The following is a 16,065-nucleotide window of genomic DNA, read 5'->3' on the forward strand; positions in this document are numbered from 1 at the left end:
TGTATACACAAAAGATGTTTTAAAATCGAACTGAAGTCATGAACGATGCAACATTTTATGCACACACCCACTACTTACTCTACCAAATCAACATTAGCATCATACTTCAGTCCGAAATATTTAGTATTAATGGTGTAATGTTTTATGCACATGCCCGCTATTTACTCTACTGAATCAAAGTTTGCAAGAGGTTAGCAAAATCCAAGCCAATATCCTAATTACCCATTTCATTGTAGCCATTTGTTCAATAGTATGATTGAAACAATACAAGTATTTGTATTGTTGCAATCTGTATTTTCATTACATTCCATTGTCAGGATGGATGTTTTCACATCTATAATTTTCTGAGCAGTGAAAGGGACTGAATGCCCCACTGCTATAGCCTTTGTGTACAATGATGCCAAAGTCAATTGCAGAGTGTTGTTGAGAGTATTGAGCAAGCCAATGTAACAAAATAAAGATGGAAGTAGCAATGAGTGTGCGAGAATGACAAAGACTATCGAGATTGCGTAAAAGACAAACAGAAAATCAAATGTTGGATTTAGCAGTGCCTTCAACCAGCACTACCACTCCATCTAACAATAATGTACCTGAAGTGAGTATTAATTATGCACAACTAAACATTTCTCCAATTGCAGAGCAGATGAGTTTAAATGATCGTGCTCCTTTTCTTTACACCTTTCTATTTACATAAGAACGTACACACATCGAGTTTGAGAGGATATTTATTAAAAATGATTTCTGTTCTGTATTTCATTCTGTTCATTTGCAATCGTCTATGGTCCAAAAATGACAAAAAGAAACCAGCTGCTGCTAAAGATGCGCACTGCATTTCCCAATCTTGACATCGATGGAATCCTTGTGTGTTAATAGCTGCTGAGGATCACTTAAGAACAATACCATTCCAGTGCTAAGTCGAATGGCTTTGTCTATCCAGAAATTCCATCGCATTTACCGAAATTGGATTTAGTGACAGAGAGAGAGAGAGAGACTTATTTCTCCTCGCTAGGTGCCTGAGACACCCATACGGCATTCTGGGCCTAGTGATCAATGTGCCTCTTTCAATCAACATGATGGTTCATCGCTTGCCAAGGGGGGCGGAGAGAATTGACTGAAACAGGAACATTGATCACTTGGCTCAGAATGCTGTATTGTCCGTATGTGTGTCTCAGGTGCCTTATGTGTGCATATAAAATGCAAAAAAAATACACAACTGGAGCTATTTGATCAGGTTAGTAAGAAAACAAGTGGTTAAAGCGTGGCTTCAATATTTGTTTGACACGCTTCTCTATCAATTGTACCAAATCATGATAGATCAATCATTCCTTGATGACAGTCACATGGAAATTAATTTGACTAAATATGACACAAGCGAAGCAGTATCGATCGAGGAAAATCTCATTGCAAATGTGTGGAATGATGATAAATATCTTAGAATTGCCCCAGGAGAAACTAATGTACCACAGAACTTACTCTTTTATGGGAATGCAGAGGAACTGTCCTTTCCCAGAATTTATCTTGGACGATTCAGAACATTCAGAGAGAATTTACACAATCTGACCAACACAATGTTACTCCATATCATCTTCTTTACACAGCAATGAAGATAATGAGATTGAGAACAAGAGACTCTTTATTGATGGTGGCTTTCAAATACATAGCTTAAAGATGCAAAACTGATCAGTGAGCAAGTTCAATCCAAGGAATACATTAACAGCTGTACCGAAAACCATTTGGCCTTCCTAAGGACAATTCCAAACTAACTACTACTGGGCTCAACATAAGTGCAATCTATCACTATGTTAGTCTGGTAAACCTACAATGTTCTTGACTCAGTGCCAATGAAATTGGCTGGCCGTGCTTGCTTCAGCTATTCTACAAGTTACAGAAAAAGGGGTGCAATATTAGTGAGGACAATGCGAGTGACATTGACTTCATGCAGAAGGCAACACTAGTGAACGAAGGTGCTGTAACTTGTGGATGTAATTATGAACATAATGCAGTAGAAATGTTATAGCCTGTTTGGTCAATTTTACATGGTGAACTTTTTCAAGCACATAGAATTTTTGTGGACAGCCACGCAGTGGTTGTCCAAATGCACATTTTGCTGTGGCTAAAATGGTCTGAAAGATCCTTTGGTCAAGGTCAAGAACAAAGAAGACTTCATCATATTGACAAGTTAGTATCTGTCTCCACTAGTGAGTCTTCAAACTCACAAACATATCTGTTAGCTTGGGGGGATACAAGGACTAATGGATTAACAGTAGCCACTGGCAGAGGTCAAAGTGATTCTTATACTGCTTCTATTGGAATGAGCAGCAGCCTGAAAAACAAGATTCAGGGTATTTCAGAGACTGCTGGAAGTCATTGTGGTACAAGTAAACACATGGGTTGTGTTAGGGGAGCTAAGAATAGGAATATGTGCATGTATACTTGCATATACACCAATGCCAGGAGTTTGGTAAATAAATTTGAGGTATTGCTCAAAACATCAAAGGCAGATATTGTTGAGATATCAGAGACGTGGTTTCACACAGATACAGCAGGCCCCCGTTATAACGCGGTTTGCTTTACGCTGATTCGCTATAACGCTGTTCTCATATAACCCGAATCTGACTATAACGCTGTCACAGATCACTATAACCCTCTTTTACAGATTGCATTTTTGGCATATTTAACGAAATCGTTTCATTTGATGGAGTCGATAGCTTGAAAATGAATAGCAAAACAGCATTAAAACGTTTCCCATGCTGACTTGAGAAATTTTCCCACGCTCAGTGAAATTTTCTCGCACGCTAATTTAATTGCAGTACAGTCACTTGTTACGTAGTTCCGAGATCAACATATAAAAAAAAATTATCAAGTACTGTATATTGTTTGTAATATTAGCGTTATATGCATTTATCCGAAGTCGAGTCATCACTCAATACAGTATTAGACATCGTGCGTAACAAACAGTTTACCTGAACATTGAATCATAATTAATGCAACCAACACAGTTACATTTTCGAAGAGTTAATAATGGACGATAAGAATGAAAAAGCAATGTCTGAGTGCAATATGAAGACTATAAATGTAAGAAAAAGACTGAATTTGAAAATTAAATTAGACATTTTGAAGGGAATCGATTCCTGTTAATGACAAGAGGATGTTTGCCATAATTTAAGACTCGCAAGTTTAACTGTAAAAACAATTATAAAACAAAATAAAGAATTAATTTTAGCAGCGGGAACGATAGCTGTTCCACTGCAAGCAACTAGGGCTAGGCCAGCTATTAGGATTGAAATGGAAAAGACTAACTAATTTTATTGAAGATAATATCCAATGCACAATTCAGTTAAGTTAAATATTATAAAAAAAAAAAAGAAAAAAAAAAGAGAGAGTTTAGCCAATATGATGATCTGAAGAAAACTTGCCTAAAAAAAAAAAAAAAGTGGAACCATTTAAAACTGGTAAGGGCTGGTTGAGTAGATTTAAAATTCAGGGAGAAGCCGCAAGTGAAGATCAAGGAGCCTAAACTTTCAAAAAAGAACTTGTTAAAACTATTGAAGAGGGGTATTATGGTACTTCTCAACAAGTTTTTAACATAGATGAAGCAGGACTTTTGTGGAAACGAATGCCTAAAAGAAGTTTCATATTGAAAGAAGCAAAAAACACATGCCAGGTTTCAAAGCGGCGAAGGACTTTATTGTTGGGTGGTAAAGCTGCGGGGGATTTAAAATTAAAACTCCCTTTTAGTTTATTTAGAAGAGCGCCAAAGTTCAACCCAAAATCGACACATTTTTCATGATTAAATTCATAAATTAAATCAATCAAAATCAATTTAGATCAATTAAATTCATGATTTTAATTGGAATTTTAAGTTTAATTTTGATACGTAAATAGTTACCACATAATTATATATGTATGTAATGCAGAATATTTTATAGGTACAAATATTTGAATATTAAATATTTTGACCGACATTTGTGCATCTTTTCAGTACCGTTTATTATTGATTAGGAAATATCCTGTGGCATCGACCGCAACTTACAAATACATATGTTACCTTATGGGATTGCGGAGTGCGCATAAGGCGGATTCACATAGTGCTCTATTTTTCCGGAACGAATTATCAGCGTTAAGCGGCGGTCACTTGTATAAGGAATGCAGAACTGGAATTTGGGGAGTACAATGTGAATAGGAAGGGAGGAGGGGTTATGCTATTAGTTAGTAAACACACAAAATCCAAGGAAGTGAAGCGTGTCTAAATCGCTGGACAATGCAGTGTCGAGCCAGTTTGGTGTGACATAAGCATTGGGAGATCAAAATTGAGAGTAGGAGTGTGTTATAGGCCTAATGACTCTGATGAGTATAATAAGAAACTGTATAGGGAAATAGGAGTGGGCCAGTAAATCAGAGGTCTTATAATGGGGGATTTCAATTTCCCGGATATTGACTAGAATTTGTGGGTTGGTCACTCACACACTAGCAAGGCTTTTGTGGATTTATTGGATGATTGTTTTCTACATCAGCATGTTTGGGAGGCAACTAGAGGGAGTAATACTCCTGATCTGATTATCAGTAGTCATTCTTCATGCATTAAGAATCTGCAGATAGAGGAACCACTAGGTGGCAGTGATCACAGTGTGCTGAAGTGGGATTTACCCAAAGAGGTAACTACTATCAGGGGTAAAGAGAAGGGTTTTTCCTTTCGTAAAGGCGACTACGGTGGTCTGAGACAGTATTTATATTATATACAGTGGGACCAACTGATGATGTTACCAACAGCAAATTCAAAATGGGAGGCATTCAAAATTTATCTTGGAAGACTTTACATACCAACTAAGAAATATTGTTCAAGGTTTAGGCCTAAATGGATGTCAGATGAACTAATGAGACATATGGCAGAAAAGAAAAATGCATGGGATACATATAAATTAATGGGTGACAAAAGCCTATGATAGATATAAGCTGGTCTGTAACCAAGTAACACAGAAGATTAGGCAGGCAAAGGCAGATTATGAGAAATCTTTGGCAAAGAGTTCTTTACCTATGTAAACTCTAGAAGGAAAGGGATGAATCAGATTGGTCCACTGGACATTGATGGTTCAACTGTTGATGATCCTGCTCAGGTGGCTAACAAACTAAATGAGTATTTTGCATCTACATTCACACATGGAGTTATTCAGGGAGGGGAACCAGAGATGAATTAAACTCTGGCACTGAGCTAGAGAATCTTGTAATAACTGAGAGAAAAGTGGAGGAGAAATTGTTGAAGGTAAACATAAGAAAGGCACCCAGAGTGAATGGGATCTATCCAGTTATATTAAAAGAGGCAGCAAAGGAAGTAAGCAAACCCTTAGTCATAATTATGAGAGCTTCCTTGGACTCATGAGAGGTACCCATGGACTGGAGATGTGCAAATATGACCCTAATTCATAAAGGAGGATCAAAGTGTGACACATAATTATAGACCCGCTAGTTTAACTTCTGTTCCAGGAAAATTAATGGGGGCACTGGTTAAAGAAGCACTGCAGGATCATCTAGACAAGACTTCAGTTTTAGCTCAGACACAGCATGGTTTTATTAAGGAAAATTCTTGCCTGACCAATTTGATTGGATACAGGGAATAACTTTGATATCATATATTTGGATCTTAGAAAGGCTTTTGATACTGTTGCACATGGAAGACTGCTGCACAAGTTGGAGCAGTGGAAGACTGTTGCACAAATTGGAGGCAAATTGCTGCTATGGATAAAGTGTTGGTTGAGTGGGAGAAGACAGAGTGTGGTATTCAATGGACACTGCTCATTGTGGACTAATTTAATTAGTGGAGTCCCCCCCCAGGGTTCAGTGTTGTTTTCTGTATTTATAAATGATATTGATGATGGTATATCAAGCATAATGTCCACATCTGCAGATGATACGAAGGTTGACAGGGTTGTTAAGGACACTAATGACAGTACGCTACTGCAACAGGATCTAGAAATGTTGAACAGATGGGCTGAGAGGTGGCAAATGAAGTTTAACATTGACAAATGTAAAGTACTACATATGGGAAGCAGTTACCCCAGCGTAATTTATCAACTCTGTGGTACTACACTGACAGTGGTAGAGAATGAAAAGGAGCTGGGGGTAATTGTGCAGGCAGATTTGAAGTTTTCTGAGCAATGCAGACTGTCTGCAAGAGTAGCTCATGGTGTCTTGTCAATGATATACAGGAATTTTACTAGCAGGGATAAGGAGTTGATTATCCCCTTGTATAAGGCAATGGTCAAGCCACGCCTTGAGTACTGTATACAGGTCTGGAGGCCTCATTTTAAGAAGGCTGTAGAAACGAGTACAGAGAAGGGCAACAAGATTATTGAATGGAACAAAGGGTTACTCTTATGAAGAAAGGCTTAAGTTTTCCAATTTAGTGTCTGGAGACTAGGCACTTGCGAGGTGATCTGATTGAGGTGTATAAAGCCGTGAATGGTTTGAGCATGCCCAATGTTGATGGGATTCTTCCTCTTGCTCAGAATAATCACTGAGAGGGCATAAATTCAAATTGAGGAAAGACAGTTGTAGGATAGATATGTTGAAGTTTGCCTTTAGCCAGCAGGTAGTTAGTTGGTGGAACAGACTTCCATCCTTTGTTGTGGAAGTTGATAGTCTAAATAAATTTAAGGCTGAGCTGGAGAGGTATTTGGAACTAACGGAATTGGTGAAATCAGAGCGTTTTTTTTTTTTGGCTGATACTGTAGAAGCTTGCTTTCTTGCATCATATGCCTATGGTAATATATTCATATGTTACAAGAAAATAATGCCAGATAAACAACAGACGTGTCGATGTGAAGAACATTCATGCCTTGTGTGGTGCTTTAAATCGTCAAAATTGTGTTGACACGTGATTTTGTGACACAGAAATGATGTCACTTCCATGCAAAATTGTGATTTTTGGTTTGTCGATTTGGTCGACAAACTGGAAATTATGTAAAATGATGTCATTGACACCGCTTTCATCCCCTTTGAATTCACTATTCTATTATGATTTTGCGACGTCATTTCCATATCGCAAAATCGTTATTGCCATGTCACAAAATCGTGACAAATTGGTTTTACTTCAGTCCGAAATTTCAGTAGATGCCGCCAAAAATGTTTTTGCATCAAAAATTGTGTATATTTAGGGAGGTACAGAAAATTAGATTTTTATCTTCAGTCAACAATTAACAGCTCATTAGTTTCAAACAACACCTCTCACAGGTGTAGCACCCACACTGCAAGGTTAAGGAGGATGCCTAGCCTTGCACTTTGAATAAGTGATGATTCTCAAATAGAGAGGACCATTGTTACTTACCTTAAAACTCAATACATCAGAAAATAATTATAGCAGATTTTGGAAAAAATTGATTCTGAATCTGTTGAAGTGGTGGAAGCATGGAAACATTTTTCAATTGTAGATGGTATCGGAATCATAGCTTTATCGCTCAAAGAAGTAAACCGTCAACATTAAATGCGTGTTAGAAAAATATATGGCTGGAGTCAATTCATTCAGGAATATGGTAGAACCAGCAGAAAACTGAATCGGTGCAATATTAGAACTTGCTAAGTCTGTAGGAGGGGAAGGTTTGATGATATGACTCCTGATGATGTCCAAGAATTACTGGTAGAAAAAGAGGCCGGCAAAGCGTTGATAAAAATCATCGGAGATAAAAACCAAATCAATTCAGAGGATGATAGCCTAGATCAACGGTTCCCAAACTGGGGTCTGTAGACAATCTCCATGCGAAAGGATCCTCTGGAACTGGTCAAATTATTTGTTCTATGTATAGCAAATTGATGATAAATAAAATTATTATTATACATTTATGTAAAAATAAGAATAAAGTTGAGTTGTTTTAAGCATAAAACTTTGAATTTTCTTTTCGGAAAACCCAGTGTTCATACAATTTTACACACAAACAGAAACATATGTATATATAGGGGGGGGGGGGGGTCCATGAAACTTTTTTCATTTTTGAAGGGGTCTATAGATCTCAGTAGTTTGGGACTGGCCTATATGAATTCTGAAGTCATAAATTTTACTAAAAAGTATACGGGAACTCATAAACTTAGCCAAGCAATTAGATTCTTATTTTTTGAATGAATTTTTTTGAAAAAAAAAAAAAAAAGGCAGATCCGTTGACTGAAAGGAGCACAAAAGTTCAAAAATGCTTAGTTCCATACCATGAAATTTACAAAGATCCATCAAGCAAAAGCAAACAAACCCAGATTACTGATTTTTTAAAGAGAGCAGAAGATACATGAAATCTAGATGCTGCAGAAGAAAGTTCAGGTGAAGATATTCTGCAACAGAGAAAACGTTCTCATTTGATTGTGCTTAGCAGAGATGAAGAGAAAGAAAATTAAATGACCACACATTATCTGACAAAATGTTTTTTTTTATATCTTTATGGACCAGAAAGTCAACTCCACCTTCACTCCTTTCACTGTTTCCATTGGTGTACAGCAGATTTCCACTTGATAAACTTATAAGTGATTCATTTCTTAGAGGGGAACAGGCATTCTGCGTGTTATCAGACACTCTGTCTAAAACACTGATGGATCCAATATCTTTCTATTTCAGAAGACTTAGGAGAAGTCAGATTGGCCAGCCTCCCTAAAATCCAGTCATGCACACCTTCTCGATGGTAATCACTTAGGTGGCAACGAATGTATAGAGTGGTTCTCTTCAAGATGCCTGGTCAACGTGAAGAGGAAAAGACCAAACCCTCCAGCACATGACAGTAAGATGAAAAAAACGGCCCTCAGTGGCTTTCACTCTCCCTATTACGGCAGCAAGAGGATCAGAGTGGAAGCAGAGGGTGCTAAGAATCTCTGCGTATGACCATGCACGGAAACTGAACTTGGCCTCTTACAACGTAAGATCACTCATTGGTGAAGACAGGATATTAGAGCTGGAAAAGGAATTAGAAAATGTGAATTGGAATATCATCGGCTTGGGGGAAACAACAAGAAGAAATGAATCACTTATAAGTTTATCAAGTGGACATCTGCTGAACACCAATGGAAACAGTGAAAGGAGTGACTTTCAACTAAAAAACGACATTTTGGAATTCAAAAGTACATCACCAAGGGTGTCAAGACTACTACTCAGGATTTCTAAGAGGTATAGGCTGAAGGTTGTAATGATTTATGCATCAACATCGAGCCACAATGATGAAGAGGTTGAAGAAATGTACACCGAAATTGAGTCTTTTAGATGAACAGAAAACTCACTACACTATCATTATGGGGGACTTCAATGCTAAGGTTGGAAAGAGACAAAGCGCAGAAAGGGGAACTATAGGAAATTTTGGAATTGGTGAAAGACTTGTGGAATTTGCAGAATCTCGAGGAATGTCAATAATGAACACTTTTTTTTCCAAGGAAAGTGAACAGAAAGTGGACGTGGAAGAGCCCAAATGGATTAACAACTAATGAAATCGACTTCATCCTCACTAACAGAAGATATATCGTGAATGTTACTGTCCTGAACAAAGTAAATGTTGGAAGTGATCACAGAATGGTAAGATGTACACTTGATATAGATGTAAGAAAAGAAAGGAAAAAAAACTGGCTCGAGTAAATAATACAAAGGTCTTTGAGATACCAGAAGAGGAGAAAAAGCAGTATGGACTGGAACTTAAGAACAAGTTTGAGCTTCTGCAGAGTGCTCAGGACCAAGATATCGACGAGGAATATTACAACTTTCTGAAAGTGATAAAGCCCAAGAAACCTATAGGTAAAAAAGAAATCCAAAGAAGAAAAAATCACTCAAGAAACACTTGTCATGATGAACCGAAGACGACAAATGAAGAGCAAGAAAAACACTGACAGGGAGAAAATTGAGTATACTGAGTTATGCAAAGCCATTAGAAAGAGACTCAGAGAAGACATAAGAAAATTTAACACAAGAAAAGTAGAACAAGCATTAAGGGAAAACAAAGGAATTAAATCAAATAATACTGAAACTGAAGAATAGTGATGGTGTACTTATAAATAGCAGAGAGGGCATAATTCAAATAGCAGAAGACTACTATAAAGAGGAGTGAGGGAATGATGCGTTGAAGAATCTGAAATCCCCGGGGAAAGATGAAGTTACTGTAGAGTTGTTAAAATTAGGAGGAAGAGACATGACACAAAAACTGGCAAGATCTTCACAAAATGCATTAGAAAAGGTGTGACGCCTAAGGAGTGTAATAATGTAATCATAGTTTTGCTGCATAAAAAAGGAGTTAAATCAGAAATTGGAAATTATAGACCAATTAGCTTGTTATCCCACATCCACAAGTTGTTAAAGGGTCATTACTAACAGATTAGAAAGAATACTTGATGAGAATCAACCGAAAGAGCAAGCTGGCTTTAGGACAGGATTCTCAACTATGGATCGCCTTCACATAATGTCACAGCTAATGGAGAAAGCAAATGAATATAAAACACCATTATACCTGACATTTGTGGATTATGAAAAGGCATCTGACTCTATACAGCATATGGCAAAGTTTCGAGCACTGGAAAGATAAGGCATAGATACCCCATATGTTATGATTTTGAAGAAATATATGAGAATGCTACCTCCTTTATTAGACTAGACAAAGACGGTTACGTTCCAAATGCTAACAAAATACACCATTTTTTTTTATTATAACTATCAGAAACTTAATTTTAAATTGAGTAAATTTAAAATTGAGAAAGGAATTCGACAAGGAGACACAATATCTCCGAAGTTGTTTACTGCTGCCCTTGAGGAAGCTTTCAGAAGATTAAACTGGTCGCAGAAAGGAGTCAATGTGAATGGATAGTACCCAAACCATTTACGATTTGCAGATGACATTACGATCCCAAAGAATTAGAGGAAAATCTGAATCAGTTATGCAAAGTTAGTAAGGATTTTGGACTAAAGATGAATATGGCTAAAACAAAAGTAATGATGAAAAAGTATGCCATAGAAAGGGATATAATGATTGAAGGAGCAGTAATTGAAAAGGTGGAGTCATATACTTATCTGGGACAAATCATTAGCTGTAATACTGATAAATGGCTGGAAGTTAAGAGAAGAGTAAATTTTGGATGGATAGCATTCAGGAAATATAGTCACTAGTCACATACTGAGGAGCAATATCCCAATTTGTCTGAAACATAAAATAATGAACCAATGTATACTCCCTACCATGACTTATGGAAGTGAAACTTGGGCACTCACCAAAAGAATGGAAGAGAAGCTGAGAACTACACAGCGAAGAATGGAATGAATTATATTGGGAATCAGACTGTTAGATAAGAAGAGAAACACATGGATTAGGCAACAAACTCAAGTAAAGGACATTCTTATCAAAACTAAAGAACTAAAATGGTCTTGGGCAGGACACATAGCTCAAAGACATGATGACAGATGGACTAAGAAAATAATAGAATGGTATCCAAGAGGAGCTAAGAGAAAACATGGAAGACAACAACGGAGATGGACAGATAAAATTCATGAGGTTATGGGTAGTAAATGGATGGCCATTGCACAAAACAGAAGGAATTGGAAAGTTGCTGGAGAGGCCTTCATCCTGTAGTGGATTGAAAATGGCTGATGATGATGACATTATATGACATATATGTATCACAGTTTGTAAGACGTTTGTTCAGTTATTATTATTTTTAATAAAAATTAAGTTTCTGATAGTTATAATAAAAAAAATGGTGTATTTTGTTAGCATTTGGAACGTAACCCCCATTTTGTACGGTTCTTAGTCCCATGTGACACCGTTTCGCACTATACGAGATTTATAGGAACCTAACTACAGTGTTATTCGAGGGATTATCTGTATATAATTTCTACACCTTTTGGCATCTCATGGAAATATTTTGCTTCTGAGTTTGTCACTCAGAGGACCACTCACTGAAGAGGGAATTACTATTCCTGAAACAGTGCTCTCTAGGTGTAATAGAACTCTACTGAGAATAAGTAATGATATTTTTCTCTATTTTGGAAGTATTACTTATCTTAAGGTGCAAAGCTAAGCAACTTGTGAAGGAATTCACAACACAAGAATATTGTGAATTCCTTTGCCATACTAATGATGCTGTATTGAACTTGTTTGCTTTTTTGAATATACTGATAGAATGATGCCATACTCTATATGCATTAGTCAAGTCTCCCAGTCAAAGTTTTTAGAGGCTATAAATTGCATTTCTCTTTGTTTCTTCTTTAAACTCTGCCTCTGTTATTCACTTTTTTGGAGATTCATATTTAATGGCCCTGTTTGTCCATTTAAATGTCTACTGTATAAAGTTATCTTTGAGGTGGGTATTTGCCATTCTTTTTATTTTATATGTTTATTAGAATTTTTATTCTTATTCCATTATATTTAAAGCACATCGATTGAATTTAAAATAGATGTTAGAAGGGTCACCTTTATTTAATCATTGATTTGCATTTCTTAACTTCCGTTATTCTCCTTTCACTTATCAAATATCTGAAATATCTTTGTACATTTGAGTTAGCAAAATGGTTTTTGCTAAACTTGAAAACCAATTAGAATATTTTCACAATACAAGATATATAATTGATGATATTACCAACAGATTGTCATATTTTAAGGCAGATAAAGAAAACATTATTCATGGAGATTAATGATATTAAACAAGCACAAACTATCTGTTGGATAAATATAGGACCATGCTAAAAAAATTCCATGAGTTAAGTCAATATGTATAGGTATCATCAATTCTGCCCAGACAAACTGGGAGAGATGATTGTTTGCTTGAAAGCCTTGTGGATTAATTCAAGGGTTTTTTTTTTTTTTTTTTTCTCAGTCTGGCCAGCATTTGCATGTAGAAGAAATCTATTTTTTTCAGAGATAAGATTCACTTGAACAAAGGTGGTGCAAGGGTTTTGGCCAGTATCACTGAAGATACCTTAAGGGTTCAGTGAATCTGCTAGTTGGGAAGGGGAGGAGAGACAAGAGTAATATAGACACACATATCAGACATGCAATTCACTATAGTTAGGTGTATTATGGCCTTGCTGTCCTTGCTCCTTAAAACCCATAAACAAACAGACATGCAATTATCTGATATGGATCAAAGCAATCTCAAGAGGTTTTTTTTTTTTTTTTGCTACAACAGCTGATATCGGCAAGAGGTTCTGAAGATAGTGATGTTTCAAATGAATGGAAGCCTTGTGTAAGGCAAACAAGCTTAAATAACTTCAAGGATAGTAAACCATAAAAGAATACTTAGTCTTAACTGTGTCTATAGGAATGTCAAGAGTGTTATCAGTAAAATTAGTGAATTCAAACTTCTGGTTAGGAAAACTAATTCTGACATAATAGGGCTAATGAAAACATGGTGCCATCTAGAAATTAAGGATGAAGACTTTCATAGCGGTATGTACAATATATTTAGGAAGGATAGGGAAGACAGAAGGGATAATGGGTTTATTCTTCTTATCAAAAGCAAACTGAGCATGAAAAGAGCTTTTTCAGATTCGGAAGTTATGCCTGCCATCACAGAATCTGTGGTGTGAATTGGAAGCAAAAGTCTAATGAGACTGGGGGTAATCTACAGGTCAGAAGATTGTGAAGAGTATGACGAAAGTCTCCATACACAGGTGGAAAGCAAGCAAGTGTGAATATCTTATTATGGATGACTTCAATTTTCCCCTAATTGATTGGAGTAAGTTGGGGGGGGGGGAGAAAGGACACCATGAGGAACAAAATTTTTAAATTAGATTAGATAAATTGTTAAACTAGATGATTATTATTTGTACCAGCATGTTAGAGAAAATACTAGGGGTAAGAATATTCCAGACCTGATCATTACTCATGAACCAGATGACATCATAGGGGGCTCACAGCACAGGAACCATTGGCAGCAAGTCATTAGTTGGAAGGTGAAGAAAGATGTTGCAGTAGTTAAAGGCATTGGTTTTAATTTCATCAAAGGGTGCTGACAGCTTAAGATGCTTACATGGCATCTATCAGCTGGACAGATTGCAGAGAAAGGGTGAATACATTAAATTATATTTATATAAAAAAATGTTTTCATAATTTTTTGTTTTGTTGTAATGTATCTGAAAGTTGAAGAGAAAAAGGTATTTAATATTTTTTGTTTTGTTTCAGGATTTCAAATGTCCTTTTAACAACAATTGTAAAGTGGATGTTGTGACCAGACGTTTCTGTCAGAAATGTCGTCTAAAGAAATGCTTTGTTATTGGCATGAAAAAAGAATGGATCATGACAGATGCTGAAAAGAAAATGAAGAAGGCAAAAATTGAACAAAATCGGCACAAAAAACAGATCAGCCCAAGTGGAAAAGGAAAAGATATTACTTGTGTAAAGGTAGAAAGTCCTGAAGCAACAGTCAACCAAATAATATTAAGTCCAGCTTCATCACTTTCCCCTCTAACACCGCTCAGTTCTGGCTGCTTCATAGACTTGCCTAAAAATAAAATGTTAGTTCATCAACCATTAACTCCATCAGATTATGAAGGAAGCCCACCTCCTAAGAGTTTTCATGGAGAAAATAGTCTAGATGTTCATACAGAATCATTTATATCTAGTGAAGGAAGTGATATGTACTCAGTGCCAAGTGAATCTGGATCTAACATGGATGCAGAGTTAAACTCAAATTTAGAAGGGAGTTCATCAACTAGTATGCCTTCATCTCCTGTAATACAAGTGCCTACAGAAAATACTTCATCAGAGGTGATTAACTATGATACTTCAACTGCAATTACAAATCCTTCATCACCATTAAAACATTCAGTGTCTGCATTAATAGATCCCATATTCCAGACTTCACTTGTTACCAGCACAACTTTTCCAGGTAGCTCACCAGTTACCATACGTTCGTTTTCAAATAGCAGGAACTCATATAATGTAAATGTTCAAAGTCCAACTTTATCATGTGGTTCAGAATCAAAAGTTAAATCTTCAAGCAGATCCGTTATAAAAAGATGTGATGCAGTTGTATCAGATACAGCTTTCAGAGTAGCTGTCGAAGTTGAATATGCCAATATTCCAATTAAGAAATCTGCAGATAGTCTGCAAAAGTTGTCTGTGATTGAAAGGGATAAACTAAATGAATTAATTGTGGCCAACGAAGTGCTCAAAATGCCTTTAACTTGGGGAGTGCCAGATCCTAGCCTTCTAGATGTTATTAATATGACAGATCATGCTATTAGAAGGCTTATCAAAATGTCCAAAAAGCTAAATGCTTTTAAAAATTTGTGTCAAGATGATCAAATTGCACTTCTTAAAGGAGGTTGTACAGAACTGATGATTCTCCGTTCAGTTATGTCATATGATCCTGAAAAAGATTGTTGGCAGGGCCCTCAGGGACCAAAGCCTATGTCAATTAAAGTGGATATATTGAAAGAAGCTAGGGGAAATGTGTATGAAGAACATAAACGATTTATCAATTCATTTGAACCTGAATGGAGAACAAATGAAAATATCATGCTTCTTCTAAGTGCCATTGCCTTATTTACTCCAGAACGTCCAAACACTGTTCATAAAGATGCAGTTAAACTTGAACAAGAAACTTACTACTACTTACTTTGTCGGTATCTGGAGACAATTTATTCAGGCTGCGAAGCACGATCAACCTACCTCAAGCTTATACAAATGATACAAGAATTACATATCCTAAATGAAAATCATGTTCGTGTATATTTGGATGTGAATCCTAAAGATGTAGAACCACTCTTGATAGAAATTTTTGATCTGAAGCATTAGGGTGCCTTTCTTCCTGCAAAATTTTGTATTTTGAATACACTTGAATCATTTTAAAAAATGTTTGGTCATTCCCCCTTCCATTCTTTTATTGTGAACATTCATAAGTAGTTATTAAAATTTTTTCTTTATGCTTTATTAATTTTAGTATAATAATCAAGTATGTAAATCTTTTGATTTTAGAATAACATGCTTCTATACTACTGTAGAAAGTGGTAACTGACTTAGATGCCATCCGGACATTGTCACATGTAACAAACGAAGTGGAGATAATAATTTTTTTTTGTTTTGTACTCACAAAACTTTTCTTATTTTGCACCCAACTGGACATTAG

General features: G+C 36.3%; 1 protein-coding gene across 1 annotated transcript in view; it reads left to right on the top strand.

Annotated features, from left to right (window-relative positions):
- Nucleotides 1–15,776, top strand: part of Hr96 (Nuclear hormone receptor HR96) — a 120,265-nt gene extending 104,489 nt beyond the window's left edge. Inside the window, exon 5 of the mRNA XM_090373429.1 lies at nt 14,118–15,776. Within this exon, the coding sequence (XP_090229555.1) occupies nt 14,118–15,734 (1,617 nt within the window). The 3' untranslated portion in view covers nt 15,735–15,776. The remainder of the gene's footprint in view (nt 1–14,117) is intronic.
- Nucleotides 15,777–16,065: the final 289 nt, after the last annotated feature.

Source organism: Mastigoproctus giganteus, chromosome 5, assembly GCF_048544385.1.
Source record: "Mastigoproctus giganteus isolate SK-2022 chromosome 5, ASM4854438v1, whole genome shotgun sequence".
NCBI lineage: Eukaryota > Metazoa > Arthropoda > Arachnida > Uropygi > Thelyphonidae > Mastigoproctus > Mastigoproctus giganteus.